Below are 14,922 nucleotides of genomic sequence, written 5' to 3' on the forward strand. Positions count from 1 at the left end.
TCCAGACACTTATTGAAGATCGCTGCCAGGTGTTCAAAAAATTTTCGACTCAAGTATTTCAACTCAAGATTGAGGACCTCATCGACACCGGCGGCTGTAGCAATCATGTTGGTGAATTTAACCAGCCAACCTTTGTTTATATTTGCAGATTGGTTTTCGGTTCGTTTTTGAAATCGGAATTCCATCACTAGAAAACTAAAGTACATTCAGCACGAAATTTGGATTAATATGGAAAATCCTCTCTTTGGTACAGCTCATCTGCTGGATGAAGTAGACAAAAAATTAATGGTATTGTTACGCGATGGTCGAACGCTTATCGGATATCAAAGAAGCGTTGATCAGTTTGCAAACTTAGTTCTTCATAAGGATCATGGATAGTTGGCTAACCAGGCGCAATTACACCTTGCGTACGAGTTAGCCGTTCCTTTCGCGGTGACGCAACCAGCCTCTCATTCGCGGTGACGCAACCAAAAATCTCAAGCACGAATCAGCGACTTACTTGCTTGTTCTTCTTGGTAAAATCCCAGCCAGCGCAGGTCATTAAACTCGGAAAATGAAATGGTTGGCCCACTAGTGTTCCTGCTTTATTTCAACGACGTTCACTACTCCGTAAAATGCCCTCGTCTAGCATTCGCCGATGATTTGAAACTTTTCAACAAAATTAAACATACCAATGACGCCACTTTTCTTCAGCAACAACTTAACATGCATGCATGCATGAATCTAATGGGAAAGGGAGATATAAACTCGGGTTTGAATTTGCCGTGGAAGTTCGTTCCAAAATTTCCGGTTTCAAACCAAAATTCTCGTTTGATCTGAGGATTACACCAAGCTCACTTCGATCAGATCTATTTGAACAGTGACCGAAGGCAGAGTGCGTGATTTGTGTTTTGTTTCGCGATATTCGCAGGTTTGTCTCAACGTGAGATGTTCTTTAGGTTAGATAGTTATTGTAGTAATAAAGACGATTCCCCGAATAAAATTGATATTCGAACACTTTCTTTTGTATTGAAAAGTTATTTCCCTAACACGAACATCAGAAAGGAAGAGCAAATGGTTGCAAATATAAATTCTCTGGTATAAATACGACATCTATTGAGCTGTGAATTCATTCCGGTTTCGAACGTTGGCGAGGACAGTTGGTGGCAACAAGGAGCCCCTTCAGCAATACGGACTAGTGGCAACAAGGTGCCCTACCAGCTATAAATACGACAGCGATTGAGCTTTCATACTCATTCCGCTTTCGAACGTTGGCGAGGACAGTTGGTGGCAACAAGGAGCCCCATCAGCAATACGGACTAGTGGCAACAAGGCGCCCTTCCAGCTATAAATACGACAGCGATTGAGCTTTCATACTCATTCCGCTTTCGAACGTTGGCGAGGACAGTTGGTGGCAACAAGGAGCCCCATCAGCAATACGGACTAGTGGCAACAAGGTGCCCTACCAGCTATAAATACGACAGCGATTCAGCTTTCATACTCATTCCGCTTTCGAACGTTGGCGAGAACAGTTGGTGGCAACAAGGAGCCCCATCAGCAATACGGACTAGTGGCAACAAGGCGCCCTACCAGCTATAAATACGACAGCGATTGAGCTTTCATACTCATTCCGCTTTCGAACGTTGGCGAGGACAGTTGGTAGCAACAAGGAGCCCCATCAGCAATACGAACCAGCAATACGAATAGGTGGCATATAGGAGTCCCCAGCTAAATGGAGCATCCACAAGTCGTCACGCCCGTCGATCGCAACAAGGAGCGGTCGATGGAACCAAAAAGAAGGATACAGAAAAAGAATACCCCATGCACGTGGGCTAATAACGGCTTGTCAGCATCTACAAAATATAAAACGATAACATCAAAGGAAAACAAATCGCCGAAAATCACGACAATGGCGCAGTCGGTAATGAGAACCAAGATTCAAATAAAAGTAATGCTATAAAAAAAAGAGAACGATATTGAAGGATCTACAAAGAAGCTCAAAGAAGAGTTATTGAAAATCAAAGCCGAGTTAGAAAGAACTCTGATGGAGAATGAAGATTTGAGCCGCAGTTTGGCCGCCATGAGTCCGAAGGGTGACTTTGGACCATCGAGATCGAGCACAATGCGTGAGGAACCGACTGACGAAAATGAGACTATTAATGGCAATGAATAGAATGACAATGGGTGGCCTTAGTATCCCAGAATGTACACTGGAAGCAGGTGACACAGAGGTCAGTAAAAGAGCCTTTGATCATTGGGAGAAGGTCTTGGACTCCTCAATGAACCTCATTCATGTAACGGAGGAATCAACAAAATAGGATTCATTCCGCATCAAAGCTGGGCCATTTCTTTTTGAATCGCTCGAAGGTACCACTACACAAGCAGATATACCAGATGAAAATTTGCTTCCGTATTAAAATGCCATTGCTCGCTTAGACGCATATTTTGGATCAAGAGCCTATATGCTAGCTCAACGAAGTAAACTAGCAAATATGGTTTAGGAAAACGACGAGGCAAATATCGAATTTGTTAAGAGAGTTGCAGCAGCATCAAAACTGTGTGATTACAAAGCAGAGGAGGAGTTCAAAGCTATCTCAAGGACAGTTACTAGAGGTTCAACAGACAGCCGAGTAAGGACTCTTTCTTACAGAGTACTCACTGACGGAGGATGCCTCAATGAGCTTATTGATCAGGTTAGGATTCGAGAAGTGGAGCTGGCGAAAGAAAATGATTATAGAAGGCTACATTAGCAGAGATCGGCAACGGTAGCTGCAGTATCGGATCTTTCCTTTGAACAACGCCGTCGGTATGAAACTCCTAGAACAAACAGTAACCGCGGTAGAGGATACTTCACTCAAGGACCAGGAAGAGTTAAAGAAACTAGGCAGGCGTGTTGGAGGTGCTTGAATACAAACCACACACCTGATTATTGCTTCCATATTGATAAGGTTTGCCGAAACTGTGATAGCCGTGGACATCTCCGAAGGGCATGTTCATTACAAGTAAAGCCAGAACTCCGTAAGCGCCGCTGGACAGACGAAGAATCAGAGCCTTCAACCAAAATTGCTGTTGTTCAGAAAACAGAAAAAGACAGTGAGACAAAGGTAACAAAGGAAGAAGATAATAAGTAAATAAATAAAAAAAAAAATGAAAAAAAAATTAGATTCATTGTAATGTTAAGAAATTTTTCCTGATAATAAGGCCGTTACAAATTTTGTTTTCATTTTATGTCACCCCCCCCCCCCCCCCCTTCAAAAATCTTGAATATTGGAAGGGGAAGAAAAAAAAAGCTCAAACCGTTTTGTTCATTTCATTGGTTTTCCGACAGCATTAATGTTTAATTTAGCAACAAACAAGTCCAGTGACATCGAGTGTGTCGTCAAAAGTCAAGCGAAATAAATAATAATAATAATAAAGCGTTATTTTTCAACATTTATTTGAGTGCAAGTTACAAACGTCAAAACTTGCACACAAACTTTAATCAAAGATATTTCTTTTTTTTTTCGTCTCGGTGTTATTTATTTTTTGCCACCCCCTTTGCTAACTTTGATAACCCTAAGGTTACATAAAAAGAACTCGAAATTTGTATCAGCCTGAAATGGTATCTGAAATGGTATCTGTTTTACAATATTGTTACAGGAAAATAAACCTCCACCAGTAAATATGGAAACAGCAGATATTCAAGAAATAGGATTCTGTGCCGCTTATATCAAGGCATATGTTGCGGGAATAGAAGTTCTGTTCTTTATAGACTCAGGTGCACAGGTTGACACTATTACTATAGAAGCTTTCGAGACTATTCTACAACATGAAACAGCTAAGCATTATTTACACGAGCTATGCTATGAATCCGATAAAGCTCTTAGAGGATACGCATCACAAGGAAACATTGAGGTTATAGCTACTTTTTCTGCGAAGCTATTCGTGACAATTGCAAGACCTGTATCAATAGAAAAATTCTATGTGGTACGTGAATCAAGAGCCCTACTTGGTTTCAATACTGCTACCAGATACAGCTTGCTAGCAGTGGGTCTAGATTTACCAATTGTGGAAACAACAGACACAGTCTGGAAATGTGAAGATAGAAAAATAAAAGAGTTTCCAAAATTTGATGTACCTCCAGTCAAATTAATCTATGACTCGTCGATGCCTTCTTCCAGAAATGTGTATACCAACATACTGGCAGCATTGCAGCATACTTGACTAAACAAATCTCTCGGAGCTGAAAATCTGGTATAATAGAGAATGTCCAGATAGACATGGATAAAAGTTTTTGTTCATCTTTGCTAGTAATCCCCAAAGGAAATTCTGATATACGCCTCGTGGTAGATCTTCGAGGGCCTAACAAGTGCATTAACAGAACACCTTTCAAGATGCCTACGTTTGAATCTATATTGATAGAACTACACGGAGCCAAGTATTTCTCCACAATTGACCATTGCATTTTTCCACATTGTCCTGGACGAAGAATCAAGACATCTGACGAATTTTTTCGCAGGTGATGCGGTCTACAGATGCTGTCGACTACCTTTTGGACTTACAAATGCACCGGATATATTTCAAGAGGTTATGCAAACTTTCGGAATACAAAGGTACTATGAACTATTTGGGTGACGTTTTAGTGTATGGCCGAACACAGAAAGAGCATGACCAAAATCTACAGGAAGTCTTGAAGAAATTTGAAGAACACAAAAAAAAGAAAATCAATAGAGAAAAATGCTCTTTCGGAAAACAAGATGTCAAGTTTTTGGGCTTTAACCTTTCAGTTAACGGTTGGCAAATCGAAGAAAAAAAAAATAAGCGAAATAAAAAATGCCCGAAAACCGGAGACACAGGGAGAGGTCAAGAGTTTCCTAGGTACAATAACATATATTGAAAGATTCATACCTCAGAGAGCAGACAAGACCCACTATTTATGAGAATTAGCAAATGCATCAGACTTCTACTGGAATCAAAACCTGAAAGACGAGTTTAACATCCTAAAGGACAAAGCATGGAATCTTATCAAGACGCTAGGGTACTATAGCCATGAAGATGAAACAGAACTACACTGGATTCTCTTTTTACGCGATTGATACGTGCGCGCAAAAAAAGATTCGCGAAAAAAAAATCGCGTAATTTCGAACAAATCGCGTAAAAAAAATCGCGTAATTTGGAGCTAATCGCGTAAAAAAAGATGGCGTCGTTACAAAACCTTTCGCTATGTGGTAATTGTGTGTGTGTGTATGTATGTCTATGCATGTGTATGTGTGTGTATGTTTGTGTGTGTGTTACATATTGGCTCATAAACACACCGCGTAATTTCAAGAAAATCGCGTAAAAAAAAATCGCGTAATTTCGAGAAAATCGCGTAAAAAAAATCGCGAAAAATAAAATCACGTAAAAAAAAGTCGCGTAAAAACAGAATTCAGTGTATTCGTCGATGACCATATGGGTTAGGTGCCGTATTGATTCAATATGATTCGGACTCCAAACCTCGCATAACTGCGTGTGCTTCAAAAACCTTGACACCTGCTGAAAAAAATACCCACATACTCACAAGGAAGCTTTGGCAATGGTATGGGGAGTGGAGCGTTTATCTGTCTACCTGTTGTGCATACCATTTACAATTCGCACAGATGCAGAATCAAACGAGTTTATTTTTGGTGGACAGCATAGAATCGGGAAAAGAGCAGTCTCACGTGCGGAAGCTTCCCAGATAACCAGAAATCGTATAAAAATGGCAATATAAAATCGTATAAAGATCCAGTTTTAATTGAAATTGTGTAAAGTTCATGTTATAGCCAGTTTAAGTTATTTTTTATCATATATTGTTCGCACAGTCTGTGATATATGACTGCATATTGTTACTCGTATAGATGCATAGAAAAAATTAGGATTCGTCGCAGTAGAGTTGTCTATAGTGGTAAGCTTAATCGTAGTGCAAAATTGTAGGATTTCATATTTGTGTGATCTACGATGACATTGACATTTCTTGAAAACTCTTATAACAGTTGTAAGAGGATTGTATAATAAAATTTGTATAATTTACTTTTTCATGACATTTAAAATCACCTATTATGATATATGAAATCGATGTAATAGTAAAGAAAGATATCATTTTCATGTCGAGTTTGATCGCAATCTTTCACGTTCAGCAACTGTCAACCAGTTTTAAAAATCTTGTTCCTTAAAGGTTTGAAGCGTTTGGTGTTAAAAATGAACTCAGTTTTGAGTAGAAGGAAAATTATCAAATTAAAAAAAAGTGGCACATATAGTCGGCTTTTACAAAAACAGGCAGCGATTTAAAAGATCTTCTAAAGTAACAAAAGTTAATTCCCAAATTACGAATTCTGCGTCCAACGAGATATCTCAAGGAAGTGAAGAGCATTTAAATTCTGCTGAATTTATCCAATTGGATCCTAGTCCTGGTAATTATTATCAAATCTGGAAATAAATGTTTACATATGAATTTTACTTATTACCTTTCAGACACAACATCATCTATTGACACTGAAGAACCCAAGATATCTGAATATTTTGGTAAACTAAAAGAAATATTGTGTATGATTCATAATCACTTATCATACTCATTCATTTCTAGGTGCAAATTCTTGTCTCGAAACTGATCTTCAGCAATGGGCTACAGATTTTAATGTTTCCCATTCAGCATTGAAATCATTGCTCGCAGTTTTAAACCAAAACCTAGCTGTGAATCTTCCTTTGGATCCTAGAACACTGATGAAGACTCCCAGAAACATAACGTTCACCAGAATGAGCGAACACGGACAGTATTGGCATAATGGATTTGAATATTGCCTTCGATTTTTTTCGCTAAGATTGAAAGATCCATTTCTATTTCCATCAACATCAACGTAGATGGTTTACGATTTTCAAAAGTTCACTTAAGAATTTTTGGCCGATTCTTTGTTCCATTCAGAAATTTCCGAAAATACCACCTTTGGTTGTTGGCATTTATTACGGAACCAGCAAGCCCAAGGATGCTTCTGAATTTCTTTCGCCTTTTATTGAAGAGCTGCTGCCTATATCAGAAGCAGGAGTGAACGTAAACGGCCATTTGATCACCGTCAAAATACGTTGCTTCATATGTGATACTCTAGCGAGAGCTTTCATAAAAGGTGTTGTAAATTTTAACGGAAAATTCAGCTGTATTAAATGCACAACTAAAGGGCAGTACTCACATGTTTCAAATACAATGGTTTACCCCGATATAAATGCCCCGAAAAGAACTAACAAAGAGTTTCGCGAGAAGAAATCTCTGGACCATCAACGACAGGACACGCCACTAATAAAGCTTCCAATCGATTTGGTTGAGGATGTCATAGTAAGCGATTCACTACACTTACTGGAATTGGGTGTGATGAAAAAGATACTGACCAGCTGGCGAACCGGAAAAATGAGCAATAGGGCCAAATGGAGCACTTCTGAGAAAGCGGAAATTTCCGATATTCTCATGAATATCAGGTTCCCTTCAGAAATCCATCGTCGCATGCGATCTTTGGAATTCGTTTCCTTATGGAAAGGGTTAGAGTATCGCAATTTTCTAAACTACGTTGGAATAGTTGTTTTGAAAACGTATTTACCGAAAAATTTTATGAGCATTTTCTTTTTTTGTTCTGCGCTACAAGAATTTGCTCGGCTTATAAGTATAAATATCTACTGCCAGTAGCTAGATGTTTGTTCAATGATTTTATAAACAACTTTAAGTCTTTGTATGGAGTGGAGTTCATCACCAGTAATATACATAATTTGTGCCACGTAACTGACAAAGTTGAGAGGTTTGGAATATTATCAACACTTACCGCATATCCGTTCGAGAATTTCTTGTATACTTTGAAAAATATGCTCAAAGCAGGGCCACACCCTCTCGCGCAAGTGGCGAATCGAATTACAGAGAACATGAGAGCAAACGAATTCTTTCCCTTTGAACAAAATCATAATGTAAGTAAGCCAACAATAACTGTAGTAAGAAACGAAAAGATTTGCAAAATTATTTTCCCGAAGTTCATACTAACCACTGCTTGCAAAGATAAATGGTTTTTGTCGAATTCATTAAACATAGTTTGTGTTGTGAGCATCATTGAAAGCAAAAATCAATGGAGTATTGAAGGGCAGCATCTACTGAGGCAGAAAGATTTTTTCTTAAAGCCATTCAAATCTTCTGTTCTACATATATATGTTGCCAGAGAGAACCTTAATAATCGATCGAAAGTTCTTGTGTACGAATGCTGTTCAATAATGTGCAAGCTTGTAGCTATTTCATGTTCAGAAGGCATTGTATTCATACCACTAATACATACGTTGGATTGAAATCTGTGAGGTTTTGTGATCTATGTAAATAAAACACTGAATCTATAATATTTATTTTTCTTTGTGTTGTCCATTTCGATCACATTTCAAGTTCTTCAGCTGAGTCAAAATCAGAATATCCAAGAGAAAATACAATAAGGAGAGAAAGTTCACGAGTCGTTGCCAGTATTTTCTTCGCAAACGCTTTCCTCATAGCTAGCATCCCGATCAGTATCTTCTTCTTCTTCTTCTTCTTCATCATATCCGTTAGCATCTTTGACCTCTTCTTCGTTGGCTCTTACTTCAACACTTTTATCTCTTTCCTCTTCTCGTTCTCCTCTGTCGCTTTTTTTCGCTTTGTCGTTCCCTTTCTCGCCTTTGCGACCACGTCCCGGGCGGACAGTTGATTTTCGAAGCAATCGACTATCAGATCGTGGCTTGCAATGACGGAAAAGTTTGGTTTTGCAGAACGCTTCAATCATCTGAGCATTATAAGTGGGATCGCCAACTTGTATGATGCATAACAACAACTGAGTAACGTTGCCGTACTCGCGAAATCCACGTTTGCACTTTTCACCGCGGCTTATCCCCGTCCATGTAAATTGTTTCCAAAAATCACGTGTGAAAAGACAATCTACGATAGTGTAAAATGCATTGTCTCCACGGCCGTAATATGCATTGGGAATGATTATTTTTCCGAAGTAGTCGGCCTGCAAATGAGAAATTTTATCAAACGGTTCGCTTAAGAAGTTACAAAGCACTCGCAAAATCATAAAGAGTTATAAACTATGAATAAAGGTATATTCAAGCTGTGTCTGTTTGTCTGTGGAATGATTTTTGTTAAAAATAAATGGAACTTACGTAGCATTCGAAAATCTCTCTGTTCGCAAGTCTGATGTTCCACTCGTCGAGATCCTTTTCGTCACGAATAAGTACATGCTTTTCAGCATAGGCAAGCACGCTACTCTGGACAGCACTGCCCGTTGGTTTTTGCATTTCCATTAGCGCTGCCAATTGTGCAAATTCTTCCTGAAAGCCTTACTTCATAGAACGCTCCACGGCAGACTGAATTATTGTCGGAATAGAAGTGTGCACGGCTTTTTTAATAGCTTCATCAACCGTTGTCTTTACAGTTGCTCCAACAACATGCTCTAACTCCTCTGTCAATGATATATATGTGAGCGTATTTGAAGTATCTGAAAATAAACCGAGAAAATATAAAAACGTATTCATACGCGTGCTTTGGAGCGTACCTGTTGCTTCGCTTTTGTTTATGATTTCTTCAGGCGCTACAGTAGGATTTTCATCGTAGTAAATGTTGTCGAAAATTAGCGAAGTCGGAACTAAAAGATTTTTTTTAATCCGAAGCATAGGCTACTAAATATATCAATTACCTGCTGAATCAGGATTCTGCATCAACTCAGTAGAATAAACAATGTTATCAGTAAAAGCAGGAGAAGCATTCGAAGGATATGCTGGTGACAAACGTGGTGGAGAACCTGCTGTTACTTGTTGCGAACTTAGTAACTTTGGAGGAACCGAGTGAGACGGTGATGACGAAGATGACTGAGCAAGAGCTAAAAATCATGAATATTCTATTGCTTCCAGTGACCGCATGTGAAAGCATATGACTTACCTTGACACAAAGAATCATAATTGACCTGTGGTTGCAGTTTCGGTCGCTTAGCAGCAAATTTGAGAAGCTTTTTTTCCCCTCTATATCCGACATTTATTTGTTGTCCATGGCTGCTACTGCAGCTTCTGCTGATGTAAAACTCCGGAATTTTTTAGTCACAATTGCTGGGATGTTTTTCGTCGAACCATGGTACTCAGCACCCTTAGTTCGCAAAAGCTCTATTTTGTCACTGGCCAAATTCTTCGGCCAAAGCAGTTTGCCTTGTTTCACCCATGAAGACGGAACCGCCAGCACGTTGAATTTATTGTTTTCTATAAATTGTATGACACTAAACATCTGAAATGCAAGAGTTTTATGTTTATTGAGCCCTAATATTAGAAATTCACAGAAACATACGTTAAAACAAAACGACACAGGATTACTTTGACTTGATTTGCACTTGGTTGTTTACATCTGTACAGAGTTGCCAAATTTTTTTAAGTCATTCTCAAACTGTGTTGAAGTTTACTTATTACATATCGAAGATATTATTCTCCCAAGCAACAATTGAAACATAACAAAAAAATAAACTATAATCATTTGTTGCACTAATGAAATTCCGAGGTTTTAAGAAACATTTTTTGTTACTACGGTGAAATTGTAAAGATACAAGCAACAACTAAAGTTGCATCGCTGCTTCAAAAATCTTCACACCAACAACGTAATTCGCGAGGTTGGATTTGTTGTTGAAACGTGTAAACGGCATTTGAAAACCTAACCTTCTCTTAATAGATCTAGTGGGAGGAGCATATATGTTGCCAACGTGATGCTTGCTAGATACACAAAACAAACACACAAGAATACTTCTAAAAGTTGCTGTCATGTTCTCAAGCTATGTAACAGCAACTTTTGTCCGATCGTTTGCCTTATATTTGTTTTTGAGATGAGATAGTTTACTGCGTTGTAACTTTTGGATACTTGGATTGGAAGTCGTCCAAACAGTGTGGGTCTCTAAAACGAAATGAAATTAATTGCTTTGAATTTAATTATCACGCTGAGGTGCTAATGAATTAAAAAGCAAAATTAAAAACTGAGAATGAGCATGAGCATGATAAGGGAGGCAAAATTAAAAACTGAGCCATAAACTAGCAAGTGCTACAGCAAATGACGTAAATAGCAAAAACAAGAAAATTGAATAGAAATTGGTAACTGGATCAATCGCTAGATCGCTATACAGACAATCTTTTTCCATTCTGACCATTTGCCATTTTACAATCTTATTACAACACCATGTAGTTGCTATTTCACCCTAGTTGCTGCCACGATACATCCTCGTTGCTGAAATTTGACCGTGCAGCATTTACCATGTTGTTATCAAATTCCACGCATAAGTTCATACACATTGCTGTTTTATTCTTGAAACTTGTGATGAAACAACGAAAATGTTGCAATTGGCTCCGCCTCCTGCGCTTTTTTTGTCATTGTATAAGAACCTGAGATGTAGCTGCAACTTAGTTTCGCATAAGAATTTGTTGCTGTGATGCACAAAGTTCATAATCGAAACAAATTTTGCTGCTTGGGCTGGGATGCAAATTCGAATCATAAATCGTAATGAAAGATTATTCACAAAAAAATTATTTGATTATTCACAGATTGTGTTGCAAAATACGTTTTATCATGCTGGAAGTAATAAGTAGAACAACAAAGAAACACTCAAAGAGTGGTTTCTTTGTTGTTCTTCTTATGATATTTTCGTAAATTATTAACAATTGCGCGAATTTGAGTTCTTCTGCTGTTCACCGGTAACTTCTCGAAACTAATAATTTTACCTTTTAAAATCAGCTACAAAATACTTTGCTTAAAAGTGGCCACACTTGTTTAAAGTTTGCCGATTGCAGTTGATTGAATTGTTTAACAGTTGAACAGAAGGTCAATGTAGATCGCATGATATTATTCCTTCGTATATGACGTAATATTGAGTTATATATCGACATCAATATCTATAAATAGATTTTGGTCAACATTGGAGACAATAAGTGACATTATATGCGATTTATAGGTGCATACAATTTTAAGCTATCAACAGTACTAGATTAAATTTGTTGATACGCATCATCGTAAAATAACGTTGTGGATAGAGGATAGGAGCAGTGATCGGAACGTCGGGGGATCGAGACTGATGAAAGGTTTGTAAAATATATTAAAAGAAAGTGTCGTGTCTAACCAATAATTAATACATACTAAGTACTGCACTAATTTAAATAAAACGCGTACTTCTCATTAAAAAATATATATATATACTCTCGCTACTCAGTTTTATAATTTTTAATTTTTAGTAACTTTAAGTTGTATATAATCCAAAATTTGTTCGCAGTACATGTTACACACCACTGCGTTTTAGTTCGTGAAGCATCGTACTAGAATCATAATACGGGTGAAACGAAATTGAATTTATGCTTGAAATATGACAAAAGGAAATTGTACTAAGTAGCGAACAGAGTTGTTCATACCTCAGAATTTATGTAAAAGGAAATCGTTGTAGAATTGTAAAAAATGAAAGGAAAAGTTATATATCTTTAACTGCGCGAACTGTTTTGGTACGTATATTGCCTCCACTTTGGTACTTATAAGCTCTTATAGAAACTCATATACAACTTTATCAGATTGTACAAAGGTACTTATATCTCAACATCAATTAAAATATACGGACCAAATTGTTGGCTGGGTTGGGCATTGAGATTACAACCGTATAATTTTAAGGTTGCCAGGGTACCAGGAGTAATGAACGTACCCGATGCATTATCTCGTTTGATAACAGATTCTCAAGCAATTGACAATTACGATTCAATTGATGAGTCCTCAGAGAAACATCTATTGTATTTTTTGGACACAGGTATGATTGAGCTTACCTGGGATGATATCGAGTTGGAATCAGAAGAAGATGAAGAATTGAAACAAGTTCGTGAGGCAATTAGAACCCAACACTGGAGAAGAAGCCTAAAAAGATATGAATCAGAAAGAAGAAATCTCAGGGTATTAGGACCGTTGGTTTATTCTAAAGACCGAGTAATATCGCCTAGCAACCTACGACAAAAAGCACTGCACTCAGCGCATCTAGGACACATGAGAGCATCTGCCATGAAAAAGATTTTGAGGGCATATTTTTGGTGGCCCGGGATGGCAAAACAGTTAGAATCGTTCGTAAAAGGTTGTGGAACATGTTTTCAGCTCTCACGAAAAAATCCACCCTTGACTAGCCGTGAACTTCCGGAAGGACCGTGGGAGATCCTCCAGATTGATTTTTTCTCATTCAACGGATGCGGATCATTAGAGTTCTTAGTAGTTGTGGACGTCTACTCACGGTACTTACACGTAATTGAAATGAAAAGTACTGATGTTGACAGTACCAATGAGGCGTAACCAGGATTTTCGAGATTTGGGGGTATCCCCTTGCAATCCATAGTGACGATGGTCCGCCGTTCCAAGGAGACAATTTCATAAAAACATTAGAAAATAAAGGTGGAAATCGATTCCGTTGAGCGCACAATCAAATGGAGCTGTTGAACGCCAAAATAAAGGTATAAAAATGCTTTAACAGCCGCTAAAATCGACAACACACAATTGGAAACTCGCTTTGCAGAAATATTTACACATGCACAACAAAGTTCGACCCCTTTTAAGACTCGGAATCACGCCGTTTGAATTACTTGTGGGATGGAAATACCGAGGAACTTTCCCATTTCTATGGGAAAAATTAACATCTGAGCAAGTGGATCGCACAGATATACGAGAAAAAGACGCTTCATTTAAACTTGTGAGCAAAAAATATGCCGATATGATCAGAGGAGCGAGAGATTCGGACATAGCGGTTGGAGACAGAGTGGCATTAGCCCAGAATACACGAAATGAAGGTGACCCTACATTTTCAAGAGATCGCTTCACTGTTCTGGCAAGAGATTCTGGCAAAGGTCGTTGTTCAAAGTGATAGAGGGGTACAGTATTCCAGAAACGTACAAGATGTAAAAAATGTTCCTCTCACGCTTCAGGACGGTCATGAACGAAATTCTGAATCACGAATTATACGTAAATATTCATCTGAGATAGAACTACCGGAAGTATCGACAGAATTTTCAACAGAAGAGACACATGACAGACCTAAGAGATCTACAAAGAAACCTTCGCGGTTTAATGACATGGTTTTATTTTCAATTTTAGATTAAAGAGTACAGTTTGATAGTATTGTAGTAATAAAGACGATTCCCCGAATAAAATTGATATTCGAACACTTCCTTTTGTATTGAAAAGTTATTTCCCTAACACGAACATCAGAAAGGAAGAGCAAATTGTTGCAAATCTAAATTCTCTGGTATAAAGTCGAAGTCGAACCACCTTTGAGTTCAGACGCGCTTGTGTAGCGCTTCCGTTAATATTTTTATTCATTTTAACTTTGTTTCAAACAATTCTATTGACCCGCGCGCTCTTGTGTCAGCAATTTTAAGTATATTTTCAACACCGCTTAGTAATCGAATGCAAATTTTTCCTATACCGTACCGGCGCGTAACGTAAATATAAAATGCATTGCTGTGTAAAAACATGCAGTATCGGCGACGATCGCTTCCTATGGAATTGTGAATTTCGCTCCAAATATTTTCACGCGGCATGTATTGGAGTTCAACGGCACCAGAAGAATTATATCACGCGCTTCATGATACCACTGTGCGAGGAGTGCCAGCATCATCTGAAACCTGGAATTGATACTAGTAAGGTGCTAAACGATCAAAAGGGGCTGATAATCTCAATCAAAGCCCAAACTGAAGCCAACTCTCAGATTGCTGCTGAACTCAAAAAGCTCAATGCAATGGATAAGCTGTTTGGTCACATGGAGCACCAGCTGATGGAATCCGTGTCAGCGATAAACCAGAACACAGCAACAAAAGTCGATAGTGCTGTGTCCGCATTATCGATTGACATGAAAACCAGCAAAACCGCGAAGAATTCGGAGCTCATTGAAATTAAAAACCACATCACGAAGCTCCTTG

The 14,922-nt window shown here is 38.3% G+C and overlaps 1 protein-coding gene and 1 long non-coding RNA gene across 3 annotated transcripts; one reads left to right on the forward strand and one right to left on the reverse strand.

Annotated features, from left to right (window-relative positions):
- The first annotated feature begins 5,643 nt into the window (after positions 1-5,643).
- On the forward strand, positions 5,644-8,304 carry LOC129730691 (uncharacterized). Its single transcript, XR_008728911.1, has 4 exons — positions 5,644-5,884; positions 6,155-6,389; positions 6,451-6,501; positions 6,563-8,304. It is a non-coding gene; the product is annotated as an uncharacterized LOC129730691 (long non-coding RNA).
- Positions 8,305-8,310: 6 nt separating this feature from the next.
- Positions 8,311-10,417, reverse strand: LOC129730690 (uncharacterized). 2 transcript variants are annotated; one of them, XM_055690217.1, is made up of 5 exons: positions 9,905-10,417; positions 9,663-9,845; positions 9,522-9,557; positions 9,130-9,464; positions 8,311-8,978 (listed from the first exon to the last, which is right to left on the reverse strand). In XM_055690217.1, exons 4-5 carry the CDS (start codon positions 9,268-9,270, stop codon positions 8,439-8,441), a joined length of 681 nt encoding a protein of 226 aa, XP_055546192.1. In that variant the 5' UTR covers positions 9,271-9,464; positions 9,522-9,557; positions 9,663-9,845; positions 9,905-10,417; the 3' UTR covers positions 8,311-8,438. The 2 variants fall into 2 exon arrangements, with proteins under 2 accessions (XP_055546192.1, XP_055546191.1); XM_055690216.1 differs by having other exon boundaries at positions 9,522-9,611.
- Between the last annotated feature and the right edge of the window lie 4,505 nt (positions 10,418-14,922).

The sequence above is a fragment of the Wyeomyia smithii genome, chromosome 3 (assembly GCF_029784165.1).
Source record: "Wyeomyia smithii strain HCP4-BCI-WySm-NY-G18 chromosome 3, ASM2978416v1, whole genome shotgun sequence".
In the NCBI taxonomy this organism is placed as follows: domain Eukaryota; kingdom Metazoa; phylum Arthropoda; class Insecta; order Diptera; family Culicidae; genus Wyeomyia; species Wyeomyia smithii.

Bases quoted from the DNA above. Each gene is read 5' to 3' on its own strand.
- LOC129730690 (XM_055690217.1), bottom strand. From the start codon at position 9,270: ATGGAAATGCAAAAACCAACGGGCAGTGCTGTCCAGAGTAGCGTGCTT. The intron at 8,979-9,129 runs GTAAGTTCCATT...TCTCATTTGCAG, and splicing joins GAGAGATTTTCGAATGCTAC to GCCGACTACTTCGGAAAAAT.